At 59.2% G+C, this 23,007-nt stretch overlaps 1 protein-coding gene and 1 long non-coding RNA gene across 4 annotated transcripts; both read right to left on the bottom strand.

The window, feature by feature from the left end:
* Positions 1-368: 368 nt before the first annotated feature.
* LOC141574689 (uncharacterized) lies at positions 369-10,990 on the bottom strand. 2 transcript variants are annotated; one of them, XR_012501698.1, is made up of 5 exons: positions 9,128-10,990; positions 8,330-8,454; positions 7,606-7,739; positions 1,867-7,360; positions 369-1,116 (listed from the first exon to the last, which is right to left on the bottom strand). It is a non-coding gene; the product is annotated as an uncharacterized LOC141574689 (long non-coding RNA). The 2 variants fall into 2 exon arrangements; XR_012501697.1 differs by having other exon boundaries at positions 1,867-7,739.
* Positions 10,991-11,710: 720 nt separating this feature from the next.
* Positions 11,711-22,926, bottom strand: MKNK2 (MAPK interacting serine/threonine kinase 2). 2 transcript variants are annotated; one of them, XM_074351229.1, is made up of 14 exons: positions 22,751-22,926; positions 22,469-22,603; positions 19,061-19,148; positions 18,860-18,961; positions 18,685-18,782; positions 16,608-16,687; positions 16,319-16,392; positions 15,973-16,077; positions 15,770-15,825; positions 15,588-15,683; positions 14,971-15,165; positions 14,024-14,188; positions 13,319-13,362; positions 11,711-12,986 (listed from the first exon to the last, which is right to left on the bottom strand). In XM_074351229.1, the coding sequence occupies exons 2-14, from the start codon at positions 22,517-22,519 to the stop codon at positions 12,749-12,751; spliced, it is 1,392 nt and encodes a 463-aa protein (XP_074207330.1). In that variant the 5' UTR covers positions 22,520-22,603; positions 22,751-22,926; the 3' UTR covers positions 11,711-12,748. The 2 variants fall into 2 exon arrangements, with proteins under 2 accessions (XP_074207330.1, XP_074207331.1); XM_074351230.1 differs by lacking the exons at positions 11,711-12,986; positions 13,319-13,362 and adding an exon at positions 13,418-13,693.
* Between the last annotated feature and the right edge of the window lie 81 nt (positions 22,927-23,007).

Raw genomic sequence — 23,007 nt, 5'->3', positions numbered from 1 at the left:
TGAAATAGCACTACAGACCCAACAGGATGGGAACAAAACTCCAGATGTGCTAATGAGAAGTGCTGGCGAAGGTGAAAGGCGATAGGAATTGTCACACCCTCGTGGTGGGTGGCAGTGTCAACTGGCACAACGACTTTGGGATGTGTTTAATGTAATCAAGTGAGTTTGGAGATTCGCAAACACCACACCCTGGCAACTCCAGTCTTAGGTGTATATACCCTAGGGAAACGCATGCACACATATAGCCAGACATACTCATAGCCACATTTTCTTTGGTAACAGCCCAAATCCAAAAATAATTCAAGTCAAATGGTACATAATTTGGTGGTATATTCACACAGTCATGAAAATGAATACACACAGGTACATAGAACCACCTTGATGAATATTAATTGAAAGAAACCAGACACAAAAGAATACATGCAATGTAATTCCACTTAAGTAATGTTTTAAACAGGTAAAACTGCATTTCGAAGGGCTGCATACTCGTGTGGTCAAACTAAACAAAGCGGGAAAGTAATAATCATAAAACTCAAATTACTGGCTACACTGGGGGAAGGGAGGACTGCATTCATATGGGTCTTATGGTTGCAAGGGGGTGGGGGAGGGCTTCTAAGGTCCTAGCAGTGGTCATGTATTGGTTTGATAATAACTTGTTAAATTATGTGTTTCTATCGCATGCACTTTTCTGAAAATGCATCACAATTCACGATAAAAAGGTTTTCACAAATGATGTTTTAAAAGACATCAGTAAGGGGGGGAGGGGATAGCTCAGTGGTGGAGCATGTGCTTAGCATACAGAAGTTCCTGGGTTCAATCCCCAGTGGCTCCATTCAAAATAAATAAACCTAATTACTTCCCCTTCCAAAACAAAATTGACAAAAGACATCAGTAAGTTAGATCATAACAAATTTTGGTATAAAGCCATGGTCACACTTTATTTCACATTGTCTAGACTAGCAGTTCACCTGCTGGTAGAGTTCTTATGAAAGCAAACACAGGGAATTCAGGAAGCTTTAGCCATTCAACATTGATGTAGAAACACGGATCTTCTCAGGACGTAAACCAGGTGCTGCTTTCGCCTCAGTGTTGCATCTTGTTGAAAATGTCCTGTTGCTACAGAGAGGAATCAAAATGTTCAAAAAACAAAAACAAAACAAAACAAAACCAAAAAAAAACACTCTGAGACACACGTCTTTTAGCAATACCTAAGGAAATATTCTGAAATGTGAGAAGAAGTGTTCAATTTTAATATGCCATATGCTGTATTCTATTTTAAACTGATAGTCCCTAGATTTGAGACCATTTTTAATTTGTAAATAGGAACTTTAAAAAAACCAAACAAACCTTTGGACAGAGACGGGGACTGCCAGCCTCCCCTCTCTGCTTGGGGTTTTGAGGGGAAGGGCAGGTAATTAGGTTTACTTATCTACTTATAATGGTGGTGCTGGGCAGTGAACCGAGGACACCCCCCTTCCATGCCAGGCACTCACTCTCCCACTGAGCCACACCCTCCCCCACCCCTCTTTGAAATGTCCGAGCCTGGAAATGGCTGAACTGATGATTCCAATCAGAGCATCTTCCATCTCTGCACTTTATCCTCGTTGGCAAGATTATCTTTTCTAAGCAAATCAGGATGAACTCCCTAAACTGATGAACTGACCACAGAGGGCTATTTCAAATCACCGCTTTCAGGACCCACGGATGGTCAAGCGAGCTCAATTACTTTTGAGAAATAACTTACAAGCTCTTCATTTTTTACACAAATCGCATTTCCATGCCTATCCAGGAAGAGATCAATGCAAGTGCTTATATTGCTAGTGAAAAAAAAAAGCTTTAGATGTCCTGGAGCACAAACTTTCTCACCTCATGTCATGTGTTTGCAGAGTCACAGCCCTTTCGCACCGACGCTGAAGACATCTCGTGCGGTCCCATCTAGATGTTTCAGAACAGCCATAACTTCTGTGGTGCTAGAATCGGGGAAAGGTTGGCTGGGGAGTGGAGGGAACTTCCTGGGGTGCCCGAATGTTCTAGGTCTTGATGGGGTGTAGCTAACATGGGTTCCTACTTTTGCCTAAACTCATCAAGCTACACTTGGAATCTGTGAGGTTCACCGTAAGTCAACTATATCTCAGTTAAGTTCAGCTGGTATAAAAATATTACATTTTTACCTTCAGGTCTGACATCTTTTCAAAGACACAGAAATCAGCTGTGAATGCAGAAAGCTGAGCCTGAGCCCACCCGGCCGCGGGGGTGACCAGGGAACATCGCCACGCCTGTTCGCCTCTCCTCACTGACACGTTTCCTGTTCGCTGATCTCACACCTGCCCAGCTCCTCGCGGTAATTCTTTGAGGGTGTTCGTGCGACCCAGGGGTCGCCGAACCACTCCCCCGCCCTGTCTGAGCCGGTGGCGGCCTCTAGAGGGCGCTGTTTACACAGCCAATCCCAGGAGTTTCCCTTTATTTCTGGGCTTCTGCAAGCAAGGTGCCAAGGTCACTTCTCAGCCACTTCCCGGAGTCTAGGACACTGGGGCTGTCCCAGAGGACAGCATTCACACCAAAAATGCCCGCCATCGAAGAAAACATTTGGAGAGGAAGCAAAAAGTTGGGGAGGAGCATCTGGAGATCAAGATTTCCCACCCCCGGTAATTCAAGTGATTTTGAGCTGAAGGCAACTTGAGTTCCTGAAATCCCTTATCTGCCTAAAAACAGAGCCTCATATCGTCAGAAATCCCTGCCTGGAATCAACTCTAATTCTGTCTTCTCGGAGAAGACAAGACAGCTCCCAGACAGACTTCGCCATTCACATCTCCGGCCTGGTCTCCTGAGGCCCTTTCCTAACGTTCATTTGCTCCCCCATACATGGCCTTTCTCTCCTCCCTTCCCCCTATGACAATGGTACATGAGCTCTCAAGCCTCACTGCTCCTTGGGGGATTCACTTCTTTCTGTGGTGCCCCAAGCATATAAAATTAAAAATTAATACGTTTGTGGGGGAGGGGATAGCTCAGTGGTAGAACGCATGCCTAGCAATGCACAAAGTCCTGAGTTCAATCCCCAGTACCTCCTCTAAAAAGTAAGTTAGTAAGCCTAATTAGCTCCCCATCAAAAAAAAAAAAAAAAACGCACAAAAATAAAATAAATATAAATGTGTAAATAATAATAAATTAAGAAAATTAAAGTAAGTAATACAGTTTTATGCTTTTTCTCCTATTGAAATATCTTTTCTCAGTTTAATTTGCAGGCCCTCACTCACAGCTTAAGAGCGTAGAGGGAAAGATTTTCCTCACTTACACAAATGAAGTTTGCCAATGAGGTAGCTGTGGGTTGATGTTTCTTGGTTCTAATTAGCCGGTGTCTAAGGTGGAATCACTTCCGATAAGACAGCCTAGTCTTCTCCTTGACCTCCTGGACCGGGGGGACAGCCTACAAGGGGGTCAGTGACCCCCCAAACAGGTGGGGCCCAGCCGAGCCCAGCCCAGGTGCCTGGGGCCCAGGGGCTCTGCCTAGATTTAATCTCTGGGCCATTTAAAGTCTCACACCCAGTCAGACTGTGGGGTTTGTCTGGGCACAGAATAGAATATTCACCCATGGGGACAGCATGGCCTTCATTAGATCAGGAATTAAGGATGTGACTGCGTTTGGGGAAAGGAACTGCAGTGGAGACCAGCCAGGAGTTTGAAGCTCTTGATGAAATTGTTGGTTCCATCAGCAGTGATCAGATAACCAGGTGAGTCGTGAAAGGGGAAATCAAGCCACTAGGTGTCTGCAGTCACTCTAGTTCAAGGATAAATCGAAGAACAGGGACCCACCAAATATCACCTTAGGTGACACAAGGGGGTTCCCACCCAGTACCACCTGGGAAGTACTCAAGCTGACTTCATCAAGTCTTTGAATCCAATTTCCCACTTGTCAGAGATTCGGGGTCGGGGGCAGGAAATGAGCTAAGGCCACTGGAGCTGCCAGAGGTGACATTCTGCAGGACAGGGGGCTTACTCTCTGCAGGAAGTCTGATCAGGAGAAAAGGGCGTCTGGTGGGCGTCTTAGCCCCTCCCCACGTGGGTGTCTCTGCTCCGCTGCTTGGTTGTCCTCACAACGCAGCGGCTGGCTTCCCCGACTCGAGCATGGTGAGCCTGAAGACAGCCAGGGAAGCCACACCCCATCATTTCCCGGCCTCCGGCCCATCCTATTCCATGTGGGCAAGGACTACACAGGGCAGGAGTGTCTGACGGCACGGTCACGGAGGAGCCATCTCAGAGCCCTGGTGACCACGGAGAGGGAAGGGAATGAACTTGCAGGATCCAGAATGCGACAGGCAACGAGAATCGGCAGTTCCACCTGAGTGACCCTCAAGTGCAGGGTTTTTAAACAGGGGAGGGTTCTGGGGCTCGGCCACCTGTCTGGTCTGTTGTCACATATGGGTGGTTGTCATCCATTTCTATTTGGCTTACACGGCATGGAGCAGATGCTATGTGTCGACCCCAGTGTCCTGCCCCTGTCCTCCTGCACACCTGCCCCCCAGCAACCAGGACCTTCTCTCTGCCCTCGGGCAGCTGGAACCTACTTCACCTGGACTCAGGAGAGCTGGGAATACGGGGGAGTTCTGTCCAATGACTGACAGGTGTGGGGTACAAATGCCCCAGCTCCCTTGCCTCAGGTGGGACAACTGAGATGTGACCCTCAGTGTTTCCAGATTTCCAACAGGGGACCTTGTCTGATAGCCCCGGGGCACGGATAATTCTTGGTTATGGGTGGGGAGGCGTCCTGGGCACTGTAGGGTATTGGAGCAGAATCCCCGGACCCCACCCACTCGATGCCAGGAGCCCCACAAAGTCGTGACAACCACAGACGTCCCCAGAGGTCACCCAGTGTTTCCTGAGTCAGGATTACCCTATTGGATTTTCCCAGGAAATTCTAATTAACTGCCTTCCCAGAAATCTGTGTCTCAGGGTCTGCTTCTGGGAAACCTGGACCAAAAGAAAGACAGCAAGGGGAAAAAATAGAATTGAGAGCCTACAGCTTTCCAAATACACAGAAGGGCCTGTGAGGGTCACAGAGTGTTGTGTCTGATTAACACACTGATTTTTTTTTTTTTTTTTTTTTTTGCAACTCAACTGAGCAAATTCTCTTTCCTACATCGAAGGTATTCTAGAGATTAGCCCAATGACCTAAAGTTTTATAAGCTTCAAGGCTGACGGTTATACTCCAGGGACGTTGGCCAGGAATGAGTATTTAACAAGCTGGAAGATTCTAAAACGTTCTGGAATGTTCCAGAAGAACCTTATGTCCTGCTCAGGAAGGACGATGTAGCTCGCAGGAACCTTAGTAAAATGAGTGGTGGCACCTGAATGGAAGCGGCTGGGATCCTGCCTCTGTCCCTCCACCGTGCTCAAACCTGCGATCTCTCGGGACTCGGAAAACCCAAAGTCCTCCACATAACGGGGCTCTGTCTTGATGAGCCCCAGTGCTGAGGTTCAGCAGAAGCTGCGTGGAAGGCTTGGGTCGTGAGGTCTCTGTGCCCGCGTCTCGGGGAGCGGACCACTTGGCCCGCGTTACCGGGGACACGGACAGGGCCGGCTCCGCAGGCCCGGGGAGGCGGCGCCCCGGCCGGGGGCGGGGGGGGGGGGGCGCGCCGCCACCATCAGCAGTGACGGTGGCTTCTGTATCCTGTCCTCGACGGTGTCTGAAATGAGCGGGTCTCTCCATTAGGGTTCAGGGGAAACTCCCTTCCACTCAGCTCCTGCCTCATCGGTGACACGGGGGGGCCCGCTCCTCCGGGCCGGCTGTGAGCGTGAAGGAGACGGCAGTGCGGGGTCCCGCCCCCGCCCACGTTTGCCCTCCCCGTGGGCTCCCCCTGTTCTTCAAGTGCTGCTGCCAAGCCCCCGGCTCTGGAGGGCTCCCGCCCCCAGCCCGCAGCCCGCAGCCCGCAGGAGCCCGCTTGCCGAGAGCAGCCCCGGCGGCTCTCCCAGGAAACCGCGCCAAGTGGACCGTCCGTGGCTCCCCCGACCTCTGCCACCTCCCTGCTTCCAACCCGCACCTCCTCCCGCTCCCGGACAGTCTTTTGGAGGAGAAGTCCAGCCAGGGGAGGCCCCAGACGCGGGACCCGCCCAACTGGGGAGGCGGGACAAACGAGACCAGACAAGCTCACCAGCGGGGCGAGCCTCCGAGTGACCTCACCTGCCGCACCCGGGCTCGGAGGCCTGCTTGTGCCCTGGGCAGCGGGAGAAGGACTCCTCTGGGGACAGAGACCCCGCGCTGGCGTGTGACGGGGACCCCTGCTCCCGGTTATCGTGGCCGCCGCCCCCATCTATGCACTTAGGATTTTTTTAAGCCCCTAGTACAACTGTATTTTCCATGTTCATTCTGGGACATCCAGTCGTTCTGGATCTATAGCAAATGCAAGATGTTACTTCTTCTGTGATCAAAAGGCAGGCAGAGGGGAGGGGACGGGGAGGCAGGCGGGCAGAGGAGACCTGAGCATCAGGGAAGGAAGGTCAGAGAGCCTGGCTTGCCTGTGGACACATCTGCTCTCTGCCCGTGGGCAGGTGACCTGGCAGGGCTGTTTCCCCATCTGAGACTGCCCCCATCCTGTTGGGACGCCCAGAGTTCCCCCCAGGCCCCAAATGCAGGGGTTAGGGGCTCAGCGCTCCCACTGGGTCTTTTTCCCCTACTTCCACACCTTGCTGTAGGGTGGGGGTCCCAGAGTATGTTCCCCCGGGTGGCTGTCACGGGGTGTGAAACCCTAAGGATTTTCTCCAGCCAGGGATGAAGGTGCAGGGGGCCCCCCTCTCCCAGTCCTACGTGCCCTGTCCCATTTTACAGTTGGGTCAACTGAGGCCCAGGGGAGGGCAAACCCAGTCTCACATAGGGATTAGAAGGCCTGGTGGGACCACCTATCCAGAGACCCCACTCACTCAGCCTGTCCCGCCATGAGCATTAATTGAGCGCCCACTGTATGCCCAGACTCAGAACAAACAAACCGAGGCTCAACCAAGGACTCAGAGTGAAACCACCAAAAACGCAGAGACCCGGCCCCTTCGCCTGAAAGGGGGAGGGTGTGTCACCTCCCTTCTCCAATGGGGGAGCCAGTAGCGCCCCCCACCACCAGGCTGCACAAATGTAAATAAAATGGAAATGAAGTAAGTGAAGCATTCTGTTCCCCACCTGCACTGGCCACGTTTCACCTGCTCACTAGCCGCATGCGGCTGGCAGCTGACAGCTGAGCATGTTCACTGCAGATGGTTCTACCCGTCCAGTCTGATGCCTTCTATTTCCACATGCGAACGGGGTGGGCAAGGGGTCTTGCCCCCGAAAAGCATGCACTATTTTGCTTTGAGATCAGAGGGGTGTTGGCAGGAGGCACTGCACACACACACACGGACACGGAAACAAGACAAAGTGATGATGTCCTCATGAGCAAAACCTGGAACCCCCTTGTGACATTGTAACTGACTTTTGCAAAATGTTACCACTGGGGAAAATGTTACTTCTTACAACTGCTGTGAATCTACAGTCATCCTAGTAAAAATTCTAAGCACAAAATATCTTGATGACCAAGTTTTGGGGCGCCCCATTCAATTTCACACCCAGAAGAGGGCCCAGCTCACCTCTCCCTGGTCCCCGCCCAGATGTGGAGTGGTGGTGGGCTGGTTTTCGCCATCATGTGCCTGCATCCGGCCCCCAGTGAAGGGATAAGCCATCCAGGAGATGTGGACCATGGTGGACAATGGAAGATCAGAGGCTGGACAGGGGTGATTCACAGAGCTGATGATCTTGGGTGGGGAGGGACCAGGGCTCCACCCTACAGCCACTCTGTGGCCCCTGCACCTGCGGGGTGGGTGCCCCTTTGAATGTGCAGATAAAATGCTGGCAAGAGGGTGGCGTCCCTGTTTGTGAATCTGTGCTGGGGACTTGCTAACCAGACGCTCTCCCCAGTCAAGGGTGCAGCCAAGGATGCAGTGCTGGGCAAGACCCCTCTTGCTGGTGTCTGAGCCTTCTGCTGCCTCTCGGAGGGTCACAAAAGGGAAAACAAGGCAGGGGAAAGCTGGAGCTGGCACTGGCAGATGTGACAGAAACCCCATAGCATCTCCCCAAAGCTGCCTACAAACCCCAAAACCCACAGGCCAGAGAGCACAATGCCCGCTTGACAGAGGGGACGAATGCCACCAAGTGCAGGGACTGGATGGGGTACAGGATGAAGCCAGGGCTGCAGGCTCCAGTAGCCCGTCTGAATCCCAGAGGCAAGCAGGTCCGGTAGGGCAGATTTCCATCCTCACACAGGTTCCTGCCCCAAGAATCCAGCCCTCCTTCCCTGCTCCCTCCCCAGCTCACCGGATCTGGGCTTCAACCAATGAGGTAAGTCCTTCCTCACGTCTGACTGGATTTCATCATGCTTCACTTTAAACCAGTTTCTCCTCCTTGTGGGCGAGTCCAAGACCAGGACAGGCTGCGGCTCCCTGAGACGGGACAATGAAGGAGGGTGTGAGATGGGGCCCATGGGGAGGCCTTGGTATGTGACTAGTGACAATGGCAGCCCTATGGTCTGGGGAGGAGACACCAGTGCTGGGGATAAATCACCCCTCCACACATTTATTGAGCACTTTCTGTGTACCAGACCCAACACAGACTCAGTCCGGGCATCTTTTTCATTCTTGCTGAGGTGAAATTCACAGAACATGAAACTCATCCACTTAAAACGAACACATCAGCATTTAGTCCATTCGCAGAGCTATGTAACCATCACTTCCTTTTCCAGAACATTCCATTGCCCCAAAAAGAAACCCGGGACCCAGCAGCAGTCACCCCCACCCCTTCCCCAGCCCCTGACAAACACAAATCCACTGTTTCTGTGGATTTGTCTGTTCTGGACGTTTCACATAAATGGGATCACACACCATGTGGCCTTTTGTGTCTGACTTATTTCTCTATTTTTTGAATAAAATTTAAACAGTTTTAGGTTTACAAAAACATTTCAGAGATAATACAGAGTTTCCATCTAGTGGCCCTGGTTTCCCCTACTCTTAGCAACGCAGATAAGTGTGTTTGTGGCCGTTTTATGGGGGGGGGGGGGCAGCTCCCCGAATCACAGATGTGATTTGTTGTGATCCCAGGGTGACAGATCCAGTTTACCGAGGCAAAGACGGGCAGCCACAGTGGCCAGCCTGAGAAAGGCTCCCAGCCCCTCCAGTTCTGGGATCTTCCTGCCACTCCTGCGGGAGACGTGGAAGGGGCGGGATCGGCCAAGAGGAAACCGCAGACATCAAACGTCCAGCGGCAGCGCCGAGAACAGGCTGTGCCTGGAGGCTGGGACTTGGCAGGCGGCAGGGAGCAGGCAGAGGTCAGTGGCGCAGCCTGGCAGGGCTGGGCAGGGCTCAGTGCCACCTGGAAGGGCAGTGGCTTGGCACATCCATCCTATTCCCCCCACATGTGCCAGGCTGGGTGAGGGACAGGAGACGGGGCCTCTGGGGGGACCTGGAGGGGGCCGAGACCCTGGCCAGGGCTGGGTAGCTGTGAGGTCTGAGAGGAGGGCTCTCAGGGCCAGGTGAACAAAGAGGGGCAGGACCAGGCTCCAGTGTCCCTGAAGGTTTCTCCTGAAGGGCCGGGGAGTAGGGAGGGCGTGCCACGTGCGAGCCTGGTTCCTAGGCAGGAGAGGGGATCCTAGCGCTTACATCTTGCTAGGAGGCCTTTCCAACAGCCTGGAGAGCCCTCCTGCATTCACCCCCTGCAACGAGCAGGCTGTCCCCAAGGGCTAGCAGGGATTTCCTAACTGCCCAGCACCTGTCTGTCCTGTGACCTCCCCGCCACCACCCTCACCAGGCCCATCATCCCTCACTGGGCTGGCTGTGAGGGTGACAATGGCTCACTGGGTCCTTTGGGCCCCATACCCACACTCCACACATCTGATGGAGTCTGTGCCCGGCTTACACTCCTTCTGTGGGTGCCCACCCAGGAGTAATAAAACCAAGTCCACACAAATCTACACAGATGTTCACAGCAGCACGACTCACAACCCCCCAAAAGGGGGAACCTCAGTGTCCACCGCTGGGTGATGGATAAACACAATATTGTCCATACAATGGAGTATTACTCAGCCACGAAGAGGAGTGAGGCACTGGCACACGCTGCAACGCCGTCGGACCTTGAGGACATGATGCTCAGTGAGAGAAGCCACACAGGGAAGGCTCTGGGGCTGACACTGGACCGGCCTGCTCCCTATCCCCGGCCCTGCAGAGGTGATGTCACCTGCTTCTTTCTTGCCCTTCTCACTGTGCTTCTTATCTCCTCACCTGGCTTCCCTCGGATCCCTGCTTGTTAGATGATGAATCAGTCTGGAAGAGACTGGGATTCCTTCCCAGGCTGCTGTCCTTAACCACTGGGCTTTACTGCCCCCTCTTTGGCTTCCACCTCCAGGAAGCCCTCCCTGATCCACTCTCCCTCCCCCTTCCCCCAACAAGGGGCAGGTTTGAACTACTGGGTTTCATGCAATTACATTGTGTTGTCCAAAGGTGCCCCTCCCCTACCAAAAGCTGGTCTCCTGCCTCCCCTTGGATCTGGGACAGCTGGATGCTTGACCCTGTCTAACCCTAGCCATCGGGAGGTGATGCAGGAAGGCTTCCGAGGCCAGGACGCTCAGATCCACCCACCATGTTGTGAGGCAGCCCAAGCCACACAGGAGACCACATGAGGGCACCTGGCCATGGGTCCAGCTGAGCCAGCCCTGGCGCCCGCCCAGCCCACACCTGTGGGAGATGAGCCTTCCCAGCTGAGGACCCAGGTGTCTTGGAGCGAAGCCCACCCATGCCCTCTCTGAATTCCTGACTCACAGCATCACTGGGATGACAGAATGATTTGGAGCCACTAGGTTTGGGGCAAGGCAGCAGCCCAGCAGGACGCCGGCACAAAAACAAGTTTTTATGACTTTTATTAAATCCTTACAAAACAGAATACAAAATTCCGGCGTTGACAGTTGGTGTAAAGAAAAACTTTTTTGAGCTGTATCAGTTCACCTGGTACAGTGGAGTTAAAGTGCTTGGATGTTTTTCCCCCACTTTAAAAAAATTTAAGTTTTTTTTGTCTTTTTCACACGTTAACATTGAAACACTGCTGTTCCCCCCTTCCCCCAGCGCCAGAGCAGCCTGGGACCCAGGCCACTCATTCACAGTAACGGTTCTGACCAGTCCTCCAGCTGCACTGTCCATGTGACAGGGGGAGGAAGTGGCTGTCCCACCTTTAAAAAAAAAAAAGCTGCTCACAGCTCAGCATTCCCCAGTAAAATGGCCACGGCGCCTGCAGTGGGCGAGAGTCCATTTGTTTTTTACAAAAAGGCAGAATCCCCAGTTGCAAAATGTGGAATCACCGATGGGCGAGAAGTGATGGGGTGGGCGGCCTCCCCACCCCCGGAGTCTTTGGAAAGGCCAGTCCACAGATCCGGGCGGAAGAGGCGGGGAGGGGGCGGCGGCCCCCCACCAACCACCACGGACTGCAATAATGAGACTTGGGGGGCCCCAGAGACGGCGTCCGAGCCCCCCACGCCTCAGGAACTCCCCCCCCCCCCACATTCAAGTATTCTTCGAAAACAGGGAAAGGATGTCAACTGATGTTTTAGAAAACTAACGAAACAGGACAACCAGAAGACAGAGGGCTGTCCGGGCGGCTGCCCGCGAGGCCGGCCCAGACCCCCGCACGCCCCGGCGGCAAAAGCAAGTGTGCACGTAGAAAACGAAGCCTGTATTGCATAGTGTCTCCCGCCCGAGGCCGAAGGGCGCCAGAGTCTCCCCGAGCCCGGCGGGTCACGCGACGTCCGACTGCGGCGCGGGCGGAAGGGGCGGTTTTCCTGAAGGTGGGCGGGGCAGGAGCGCCGCCCGACGGGGGGGATTCCGCGAGACCCGGGGTGGGGGGCTGACAGAGCTTCCACGCCAGACCCGAGGAGCGACGGGGCAGGACGTGGCCGTGGTCAGACTGAGCCCTGAGAAGGGGCACTCGGGTGCCCGGGCGGGGGTCCACGGGACCCCCGCGTTGGCTGACGGGCGCCCGCCCAGCACCCCCCTACTTCTGGAGCCACCCTCCCAGGCGGGCGGTCCTGGGGGAGAGGCCGGGGGAGGGGCCGTCAGCTGCAGCTTAAGGTCAAGGTTCGAGGAAGCCCCCAGTGGCCGTCGGCAGGGCGTCCAGTGGGCGGCGGCCATCCTGCCGCCCGCACCCAGGCTCCACTCCCGCGACAGGGGAGACCTGAGAAGCCCCCGCCCTGCCACCAGGGTGTCCGTGGGGAAGAAAGGAGCGACCGTCTCATCAAGGGGAGGTGGGGGTCAACCTGTCCCTGAAAACACTGTGCGGGCTGGGGAGGGGGCGGGCGGTCCGGCTCCGGCCCCGGAAGACGGCCACGCCCTCCTCTCCTGAGGCCCGCGGGCGGCGCGGAGGGGCCTTCACAGTACCCGGCCGGCCGGCCGGCCCGGGGGCGGCGGCGGCGGCGGGAGGGCGCCCACCCAGCCGCACGCCGCTCCGCTCTCCTCCCCGGGCGCCGGCTTTGCTTTTAACACCATTAGAAGAAAAAAAGGAGGGTGGGGCGGGAAACAAACAAAAAAAACCCAACAGCAAAAACCTTATATAAAAAGATCCCCCCCAGCTGAGCTTATTAGCGCCTCGGAATCCAGCCTGGGGGAGGGCAGCCCGCTGGTCACCCGCGGGCAATAGCTTAAAAAAACCTTTAGACTTGACGGGGGGAGGGGCGGCCTATGTACAGAGGAAAGGAGGGCGTCACGCGTGGTCTCCCACCAGGACCACGGGGGCTCCGGACAGGCTGGCTCGCTGCCGCCGCTGGGCCAATTTGGACTGGGAGGGCGGGGACAACTGCAGGCAGCGTGAGGTAGCTCGGATGACCACGGGCTGGTCCTGCCCCACCTCCTCGGCCGCGTCCTCCTCGCGCTGGGCCAGCTGCCGGTTCATGGCAATGGCCTCCGCCGCGAATGAAGTGAGGTCTTTGGCACAGCTGTTCCTGGGGAGGGGGGGTGGTGTCACCAGGGAGAGGAAGGTAGCCGCTAGCAAGTCCGCCTGATTCCCTGGGGACCCCCGGGGTCTGTGCAGTGCCCTGGAGGAGGGACTGCAGACCCCAGGAGCCCCTACCCTGGATAGGGGGGGCCTAGAACCTCCGCTGGGGTCCCAAACATGTCAGCCGGTACAAGGACACCCAGGCACTGGACGGCTTCCCCTCAACAACTTAAAAAAAGTTTTTTTTTTAAATCTTTTTCAAACATCTTAACGTTTAGCACCCCCTCCTGAACTCGGGGGCTCCTCCCTCTGAGCCGGAGATCCCATTAGGGGCCTCACCTTTGCAGGACCATGGGCGTGGGCAGGGTGTTCTCCGGGGCGCACTGAAAATAGAAAGGAGAGGGGAGGCTTTAAGCAGAGGCCGGCCCTCTCTCTGAGCGCCAGGCTGGCGGTGAGACCACGAAGAGTTAAGGCGGTTCACCTGCCGGGAACTGAGCCAGGCTGGGGGAGGGGGCGTTGCGGGAGCCAGGTATGTGTGGTGGGTGGGGCCTGGGTCTCACTAAAGCCGCCCCCTCCACCTGCCCATCTGCCTTGAGCGTGGGGCCCTAGGCTTTGCTCCCCACAGGGTCCCCAGTGCCAACTTATATTTTTGGTTAAGCCCCCTGTTCTGGTGGCCTCCCTACCTGGGGTGGCAGCCGGGCTGGGACTCGACCCCTGAGCAGAAAAAACATCAAGCTCTTCTGGGATGGGTGGTGACAGAGCTCTGGACTTCGTTGGCCAGCCGCGGGTCTACCCTGGCTTGTACCCTCCTGCCCCCTGCCGACCACAGCCTGACAGTCTGTGTGAGGCCCCAGCGCCTCCAGGACACAGAGCCTGGCACCTCACTGAGAGGTAGCCCCATGCAGTCCTGATCCAACCTGGCCCCTCTGGGGCGGGGGGTCTCAAAGCTGAACCTCCAAAGGTTCTCATAGCCTCTTTGGCCCCTTGGCAGAGACTGGATGGAGGCCAGTGGCCTCCCACATCCTCCCTGGGGCTCCCACTCACCCCCTGCACCCAGGGGTGCTGCAGGACTTGGGCAGCGCTCAGTCTCTGCTTGGCATCACGGACGAGGAGCTTTGAAATGAGGTCTTTGGCAGCGAAGGAGATGTGGGCCCAGTCCTTCTCAGGAAACTCGTACTTGCCCTCCTGGATGCTCTCAAATAGCATGTTCTAGAGAGGACGCAGGACGGGGGGGTCAGCCACAGCCAGCAAGAGTCAGGGCCAAACCCCTAGCCTGGATGGGCAAGACTGATCCGGGGGAACACTGCTGAGTGACATGTTTCCACAGGGTCCCAGGCTCCACCATGCCCCACATGACCTGGGCCCAGGGAAAGAGGCCTGGGCTGGCCCCCCCAGACAGCAGGGTGGATGGAGCGCTGGGAAGTGCCCTGAGACCAGCCAGCAAGGCCGGCGACTCGGGGGGACAAGGAAGGCAAGGGCCCAGCATTCTGGGGGTGGCTGGGAGGCTGGGCGAGAGTGGCCTCTGGAGGAACTTGGTGGACTCTGTCCAAATGGGGCCCAATTTACAGAAAGGCAGCTCTGAGGGCCAGGTTCTGGGGGCCTGACCATGAATTCTGAGCCTTGCGTGGTGGGTAGAAGGCTGGAACCTGGCCACCCCAAACCATAAGCCTTGTCCCACCTCAACTCTGGGGCCCCTGACTGCTTTCTCCTATGCAGGGGGAACCCAGGAAGGTCAGAAAGGCACTTCCCTGTGGACGGAATCAGTGGTTGGAGACCAAGGGGTGCTCAGGGAGGCATACAGGGCAGGCCCTGGGAGTGGATGTGGGCGGTATGTGTGCACAAGCCAGGCCTTGGGGGCCACAGGGGATGTGTGGTCCAGCTCCCGGGGTGGGTATGTGTGCGCATGCCGAGGCAGGCCTGGAGAGGGGGTTGCACGGGGCAGGCCGGGCAGGGTGCTCAAGGGAGGCAAGCAGGCAGGCCCTCACGCGCACCTGGCATGCTGGGCAGGCCTCGCCGCGGTCCCAGCCGCAGTCGCTGCCGCAGTGGCCCACGAAGGGCGGGTAGCCGCTGAGCAGGATGTAGAGGATGACGCCCAGGCTCCAGAGGTCGCAGCGCTTGTCGTAGATGCTAGCCTCCTCGCTGAAAGCCTCCACCACCTCGGGGGCCATGTACTCGGCGGAGCCGCACTGCGGGCGGGGGCGGGGCGTCAGGGGCCGCGGAGGGGGAGGGGACGCCCCGACGGGGACTTCCCGGAGCCCGCAGCCAGACAGCCCTGCCCGACCAATCAGAGGCTGCTGAGGGAACCAACCCCGCCCTCGCACTGCTAGCCAATCAGAGGCTGCTCAGGGAGTCGACCCCGCCCCACCCCGCCTCCGCCCAATCAACAGGTACTGGAAGCCCTCTCTACCCCACCGTGCCTGACCGCGGTCCCGCCTAGCAAGCCCGCCTGGCCAATCAGCGGCTGTTGCTAAGCGGAAGCCCGAGCCCCGCCACCTCGAGGTTACGCAACTGCAGCATGGGACCGGATCTGGGGCCAATCCGGACCTCTCCGCCCCGGCCAACCCTCCCTGCATCCCACTTGGGGCGCCCTGACCCCGCGGACCCTCACCGGGGTGAGCAGCTCAGGAGTGGAAATGGGGGAGCAGTCCCCGTTGAGTTTGATGCCACTGCCCAGATCAAAGTCGCAGATCTTCACAGGGGAGACCTGGGTGGGATGGAGGGGGCTGTGAGGGTGGGGTCCAGGCCCTGGGGGCCCTGGCCCACAGGGAAGGGCCTCCTCGCGCCCCTCACCTGGTTGGGATGCTCACAGAGGATGTTTTCCGGCTTGAGGTCCCTGTGGGCGATGCCTGTAGGGAGAACCAGGAAACATGGGAGCAGGTCAAGGGTGGGTGAACACATCTTCCAGGAGTCGTGGGCAGGTGGACTGGGTACAAGGCTGGACACCCAGGGACCCCTCAAGCAGGTGGCCCCCTGAGCAGCCACCTACCACCCACCTTTGTTGTGCAGGAAGTCCAGAGCGCTAGCCACGTCCTGCACTACCACGCTGGCCTCCAGCTCGTTAAAGTGCCGCCGCTTGTGGATGTGGCTCAGGATGGAGCCTGGGGCCAGGCCATGCAGCAGGGAGAACACACAGGGGTCACCCCCACTGCCCAATGCCCAGCACCCACCCCACACTGGCAGGGAGGGGCCCAAAGTCCTCCAACCTAAGCTGGCATGTCGACAAAGTTCCAACCAGCCAAGGCCCCTCTGATGTGCAGGCCCCCCCTAGAAAGGTTCCCCCTGGTGGCCCTGAGCCCCCAGGCACATGCAGATCCAGCCGGAAATCCAGGCACCACATACCACCCCGCATCTTCTCAAACACCAGGTAGAAACGGTCCTCCTCCTCAAAGAACTCAATCAGCTCTAGGACGTTCCTGGGTGGCGGGCAGAGAGGCAGGAGAGGAGTGAGGCCTCCTCAGGCCTGGGTGCACCCGCAGCCCAGCCCCGGAGGGGCCTGCCTGCTCCACCGCCCCCCCCCCGACCACGGGCACACAGTGGGTGCTTGCTGGGGGTGAGGAGGCTTTCAGCCTGTTCATCCACTGAAAGATGGCTCGGGGCCCAGTGCTGCGGTAAGGGTGGATCACATTACCTGTGTCCCTGGCACTGATACAACATCTCCACCTCCCGGAAAACCCTACTCCGAATATGGCCCGGCTGCTTCTCAATGATCTGAAATGATGTGGGGGGAGGGGAGACGCCAACTGGGTCAGCCAGACCCTGCACAGCCCGAGGGGCCCAGGCCAGAAACTTCCCCTGTCAGAGCTTAGACCTTTAAGCTCTGGAAAGCAGAGCTCTCATATGGGGGCCCAGAATTTACCGGAAGTCAAAATGGCGATGTCAGCACAAATGGGGCAATGTGTTTCCCCAGAGCCGTCAAGAGGAGGGGTGAGCAGGACAGAAAAGGCAGAGAGGAGGAGCTGGGCGCCTCTCTGCCCAGCCCCAATGGCCCTGGGGCATATTTGGGGCCTGGGGCTCCCGCAAAATATCCCTCCAGAGCAGCAGGACCCTTAGACTGGGTGGCCTCCCCTCCCTGACCACTGTGCCAGCTCACACATCACCCAGGGGACTGGAAGGGCCTGGGGGTGCCTGGCTACCAGCCCAGCCATCCCACTTTTCTGAGCCCCAAATCTCATCTTCCCAGTTTCACACTAGAGCTGATGCTCCTGGTCCCATGAGCCCAAGTCTGGCCCCCTAGTGGGCACAGCCTCCCAGGACCCCAGAGCTTCAGGAAGCCAGCCAGCACTTCTGCCCCCACCCGCTCTGGCATCCAGGTGCTCTAAGGCGGAGGGTCTGGGCCCATCCCCTAGGGGCTCCCCTAGCCACCTGGCTCACAGAGCAGTGGGGTCAGAGGGGGCCTGCCAGTTCTCCCCCAGCAACTGCTGGGGGCCTCCTCCCGGGCTGGGCCTTGGGCCTCTCTCACAGTGGGGGCAGGCGGCTGGCGGTCAGGCTGGGTCACACCGTGCCCGGGGCTCCCTGCCCACCAGCAGCCCGGGGGAGGGATGTTCCACTGGCCAGGCTCCAGCAGCAGGTGGCCACGTATGTCCACTGCCACCAGGGCTAGACCACCACCCTAAGCACTGTCCCACCTGTCTACCTGCCCACAGAGGAGCAGAACCACCAGGCTGCAGCCAGGGCTCCTTGAGATAATGCCGCCAGCCTCTCCCTTCTGGAGTAAACTGACCCTCATCCGTCCTGTGGGGATGTGGCTAGGGCCCCCACCTCACAGAGGAGACTGCGGTCCTCTTGAGGGGGACGGCCTTTGGGGAAGGCACACGCAGTACAACTGACCCGAGCCCTCTGAGCCCGGTGTCCCCGCCTGCCAGAGGAACAGAAGCCAGAAGCCCAGCAGGACTCTCAGGAGGAGGGGCTCCGAGGGACACTGACGGTGCAGAAAGTGCTGGATGCCAGGTGACCAGTTCTCCAATGCCATCACCCACCCGGTCTGGGCGCTCCTAGTGGGTGGGGACCACAGCCACCCTGGTCACTGTACTTCCGCCTGGGCCTGAGGCTCCCAGCCAGCCCTGTTTGCCAGGGAGCACCTGGCCTGCCTTCCTGGGCAGCCAGCCACCTGTGACCCCACCCAGCCCAGAGGCAGGGTCACGAGGTAAGCTGGAAGGCTTCTCGGAACACAGGGTCTGGCCGCCCAGCCAGGGCACGCAGGCCATGTGGCCACAGCCCAGGTCAGAGACAGCATGGGGTGCATGGGGGCTGTTGCAGGCCCACCCTGTCCTCCCCTGATGCTGAGCTCCCCTGGGCCCCCGGCACAGCACTGCCTCTCCACCTCTGTGACCGACATGGTGTGGCATTTGTCATCCCCGGGGACAGGCCTGGCCTGACCGACCCAGCAGGTGAGCGTCGGCCCTGACCGAAGCCCCCAGTTCTCGGCGGCACCCCCGGCACCAGGTCCTTGGCTACTCAAGCGGGGAGCCACCCCTTGTGGTCACTTCCCACCCAGCCTCAGGGCCTCAGCCCAGGCAGACCTGAATTCCCAGGGGTGGCCTGAGTCACTGGCCTTGGGGCCATTTTTAGACACCAGTTTTCCCCGGCGGCTGGTCCGGCAGCCCAGATGCCAGCTCTCCTCCTCCTGTCACCCCTGGCCAGGCCTGACCCCAGGTGCTGCTGAGCGGAGGCCAGAGCCGCTGCCCCGGTGCCAGGGCTGGGCTCACCTTGACGGCGTACTCCTGGTTGGTGATCAGGTTGACGCAGGTCTGCACGCGGGCGTGGGCACCCTCCCCCAGCACGTCCTCCTGCAGCTGGTAGACGTCTGCAGAGCAGGGGCAGTCAGGGCTGCCCAGGCCACCTCGCCTCCCGCCATCCCCGCCCCACCGAATCCACTCTCACCTTCGAACCTGCCTGAAAAGCTATCAGTGGCCCGGCACCTCTTCTTCTTCTTGCCTCTCTTCTTGGCATCGGGGATGTCGATGGGCTGGCTCGCGGGCATGTCTGCCAGGAGACCCAGAGGTGAGCCCAGCCAGCTCAGGGGGTGGCCCCTGCACCCCCAACCCCACCCCAGAGGCATGCCCTTCCCTCCCAGCCCCTCACCAGGGCGGGTTGGGCACTCCAGGCTGAAGTCAGTCTCCCCGTGATGAGCCTGGTCTAGGGAGAAGGCCAGCTCAAAAGGATTCTGCCCCTGCAGGAGAGGAGAGAGCTCAGGCCCCAACCCCCACTGCACGCCCCACCACCGTCCACACACTAGTGGGCAGAAAGTCTGACTCTGCCTGACCACAAGGAAATGGACCTTTTGCCCCCAGCCCAGGGCCCTTGGGGCCTCTGGCGAGGGGGCGCTGTCTCCCAAGCCAGGACTGAGTCAGCATGGGGCCCAAGCCACGCCTTAAGCCTCAGTCTGCACACCTGTAGGATGGGGCCAGCACCAGTGCCCAGCCGACCTCCTGTGCCAGCGAGGGGATCAAAGGCTGTTGGATAGCCAGTGGGAGGGAGTGCGTCATCAGCTCCCCTGGGGCAGAGCTCCCAGCAAGGCGGCCCTGCCTGCTTTCCCATGGCCTCCTGGCCTGTTTCCCCTCTGTGAAGTGGGGCAGCAGGGCCCCCCACGCCTCATGCTGCCCTCTCCTCCCCACTGAGCTTCCTGCCCTGATGCTTCTCCCCACCACACCTCTGCCCCTGAAAGTGTATGTGCACGCCCCGTCCCCCCAGCTCTGTGTGTCGCCTCAGCCCTCACTTGTCTGCTTCCAGGTCCCCACAGCCAAGACCCAACTGCAGGGGCTCACGGGAAAGGCACCCATGGGCTCCAATGTGAGCACCGGGCCGTTCCCTGCCCAGCCCTGCCCCGGCCACCCCCAGACACCCCAGGGGGCAGACCCTCACAGGCCCCGATACCCAGCTAAGAAAGCAGCCTTGTTGGGGAGGATGCTGCTTAAGGTCTCCCCACCCTGCCACGGCCAGGGGAAGTAGGGGCGGGCTCAGGACCCTACCCTGGGAACAGAGGGAGCCAGGGCTCCTCCAGACAGATGTTGGGGGGGATAAATATATCTCTGCAGGCCAGACCCAACTAGAGGACTGGAAACCCCCGACATGAGAGTGAGGTTTTAAGGCTGGGACACTGAAGCCCCACCAGCTTCTTCTAGGAGTTAACCCTAATTTAGATCCTCCATCCAGGTGGACCAGGTGGCCAGGGCCTCAGGTGGGCGTGGGGGGCCTGCACACAGAACAGTGGTGCCAGCACTGATGCAAGATGACCTGGACCAAGTCACTGGGCCTTGGGACAGCTGGAGCCACGGCTCTGGCAGGAGATCCACCCAATAGAGAAGGAACTCGAGGAGAGCCCAAGGGAGACCCCCGAGGGGCCTACTGGCAGAAGGGGCTGGGCCAGATTCCTGCAGACAGGAGGCCCAGAAGCCAGTCCGGCAGCAGAGGGGCAGGCAGAGGTCAGAGGGAGCGGCTGAAAAACAGGCGTGGGCCCTCGTGGCCTCCCCACCCACCCTGCAGATAGTTGCTAGGAGGCACGGCGGGTAGGGTAGGGAGGAAGGAGGTGCCCCAGCCAGCCTGTGGCCTCGGCCACCATGCCCTGCGCCCGCCTGCCGAGGGTCTGGCCCCCACACAGAATCAGGCACACAGCTGTGCCAGCACCAGCGACCAGCGCTCCGATAAGGCTCAGTCCAGGGGTGTCTGGAGGTGCCAGGTGACTACCTGCTCCCGGGAGGAGGGGCCCCAGGGAGGCAGTGTAGGGGTGACTAGGAGGGAGGGTGAATGTGAGGCTTGGGGTTAGCACCAGCGATGGTGGTACCAGCTACACTACCTCGGCCCAGTGGCCTCAGCCGCGGGCCTGACCAGCATTCGAGGAGGGATGCGGGAGGAAGCTGCCCCAGCTTGTGAGACCATGTAAGGGTGCCAGAACCCCACAGCCTTGTCCCAGCCTCCAACTCAGAGAGCTGGACCTGGAGAGAAGGGGCAGCCAAGCTACCAAGGTGAAGGGACACTAGGCACAGCCAGCTCCTGTGTCCTTGTCACCATGTGCATGGGGACCTAAAACAAGTGCCTACTCTTTTCAAGCTTCTACTTTCCTATCTTCACAAGGGGAAGATACAGCGGAGACACCTGGCAGACACACCTCCCTCTGCACTGCAGCCAGGCTGAGGGGAGGGAGGGGAGGTAGGGGAGGGAGGTAGGGGAGGGAGGGGCCCCAGCCCACGGGAACCCCCAACTGTGGTGGGAGGAGACTCCTGGAGTGGCTGGCCCCTGGCCTAAGAGCCAGGACTCCCCATCCACTGTCCCTCCTGCCTCCCTCGGGACTCCCAAAGTCCCACCTCAGCTCAGGGCTGTCCGGTGGCCTGCAGAGGCCAGCCCGTAGTACCAGGCAGTGTGGCCAGGCAAGGCCCCGGGCTGGCTGCAGGCCTCCAGTCAGCAGGCCTTGGCAGGAGGTAGCTGGCACCATCCAGAAAGTTCGAGTTTGTTTTGGCCATTGAGCTGGCCCCACACACTGACCCCATCTCGGCTCCAGCCCAGCCGCAGGAGGGGAAAGACCACCGCCAGTGATGTCTCAAGTCCACCCTGCTCCCACCTAGCCCCAAATACTTGAGCATGCCAAAGCTGTGGCTGCCCCAGGGAGGGAAGCGAGGATGACAGGCATGTGGGCAGGGGTGGGGCGACGGCCCAGGACGCTGGCTGGACAGGCCTGGGAATTTTAACCCAAACAGTCTCAGCTCACTCCTCCCATCCTGGCGTGCAGTTCGCCCGTAGGTACGTACATACAGACACGCACACACCCACACACTCATACACATGCACGCACACACGCGCGCACACACGCCCAGATCCTGCCTTCTCTACGGGGCAACAGGTCCCTGCCCCAGGAGGCCCAGGGACGCCATTACATAACATGGCCAGCAGGGTGGGGTGGCCGGGGCTGCTGACATCACTGCGTCCCCTGGGCCAGGCCCTGTGGGGCCCCTGCCTAGCACCTGCCCGGCCCCCTAGACTCACTCATCTGAGACAGGACTCGGTTGCCACAGCTGTGGGGCTGCTGCAGAAACTTCCCGCTCTGACAGGAAATAGCACTTGGGCCTGGGGTGTCTGGGAGGTGCAGGGCTGGGAGGGCATCCAATCCACTGCCCCATTCTGCAGACCACCTAGGAGGGTATGGGTGGGCGCCTGCAGCCCAGCCTGGGGTTCCTGGAGGAAGGACCCCACAGGCCCCAGGGCGCTGGGGACAGACTGTGGCCTGCTGAACCCCGCCACAGCAGCACGAGCCTGGCTGAGGTATGCAAGACACACAAGCAGGGGCTCCTCAGCCTCACCTGGGGCTCCTGGAAGAAAGAGCCCACAGGCTCCGGGGTGCTAGAGACTAACTATGGCCCGCTGACCGCCCCGTCGCCCCCGCCCAATGCACAGCAGGCCTGGGCAACCCCATGCGCGGGACAGAGGGCTGGTGCCACCGCCACACCGGCCACTCCGGTTGTCCAGCCCGGGGCGCCCCCAAACCGACCCGGCCCTCACCTTGAACGAACGGTGAAAGCCCTGAAGTTCGGCTGTTTTCTTCTGCACCATCTTCTGTCCGGGCCCCGCCAGCGGGGGAGGGGACGCGGGGCCCGGGGGGCGGCCCGTGGGCGGGGGGCGGCCGGGGAGGGGACCCTGTGGGCGGGAGCAGACAAAGGAGGGCGTTGAGTGGCCGAGGCCGGCGCGCTGGGAGCCCAAGCCAGGACTGCGAGGCTCCGTGGGGCCCGATCCCTGCGCCAGGGTCCGGGCCGGGCCAGGCCGGGGTCGCGGGGCCGCCCTCACCGGGGTCGGGCTCGGGCCGGGGCCGCAGTGCCGCCGCCCGAGACGCGCAGCCCGGATCCCGCTGCGCGGACCGCGCGGGGAACAGCAGCGCCGCCACCGCCGCCGATGCCACCGCCGCCACCGCCACCACCGCGGACTCCCCCGCCAGGGCCGCCACCGCCGAGAGGAGCCGGGCGCGCCGCGTCGCCGCCGCCTTTATAGGCCGGCTAGGCCCCGCCCCGACGCAGACCCCGCCCCCCAAGGCTCCGCCCACGCGC

This window comes from Camelus bactrianus, chromosome 22 (assembly GCF_048773025.1).
Source record: "Camelus bactrianus isolate YW-2024 breed Bactrian camel chromosome 22, ASM4877302v1, whole genome shotgun sequence".
Classification (NCBI taxonomy): Eukaryota; Metazoa; Chordata; class Mammalia; order Artiodactyla; family Camelidae; genus Camelus; species Camelus bactrianus.
The sequence above is the reverse complement of the archived record's forward strand: the minus strand, read 5'-3'. Positions and strand labels throughout refer to the sequence as shown.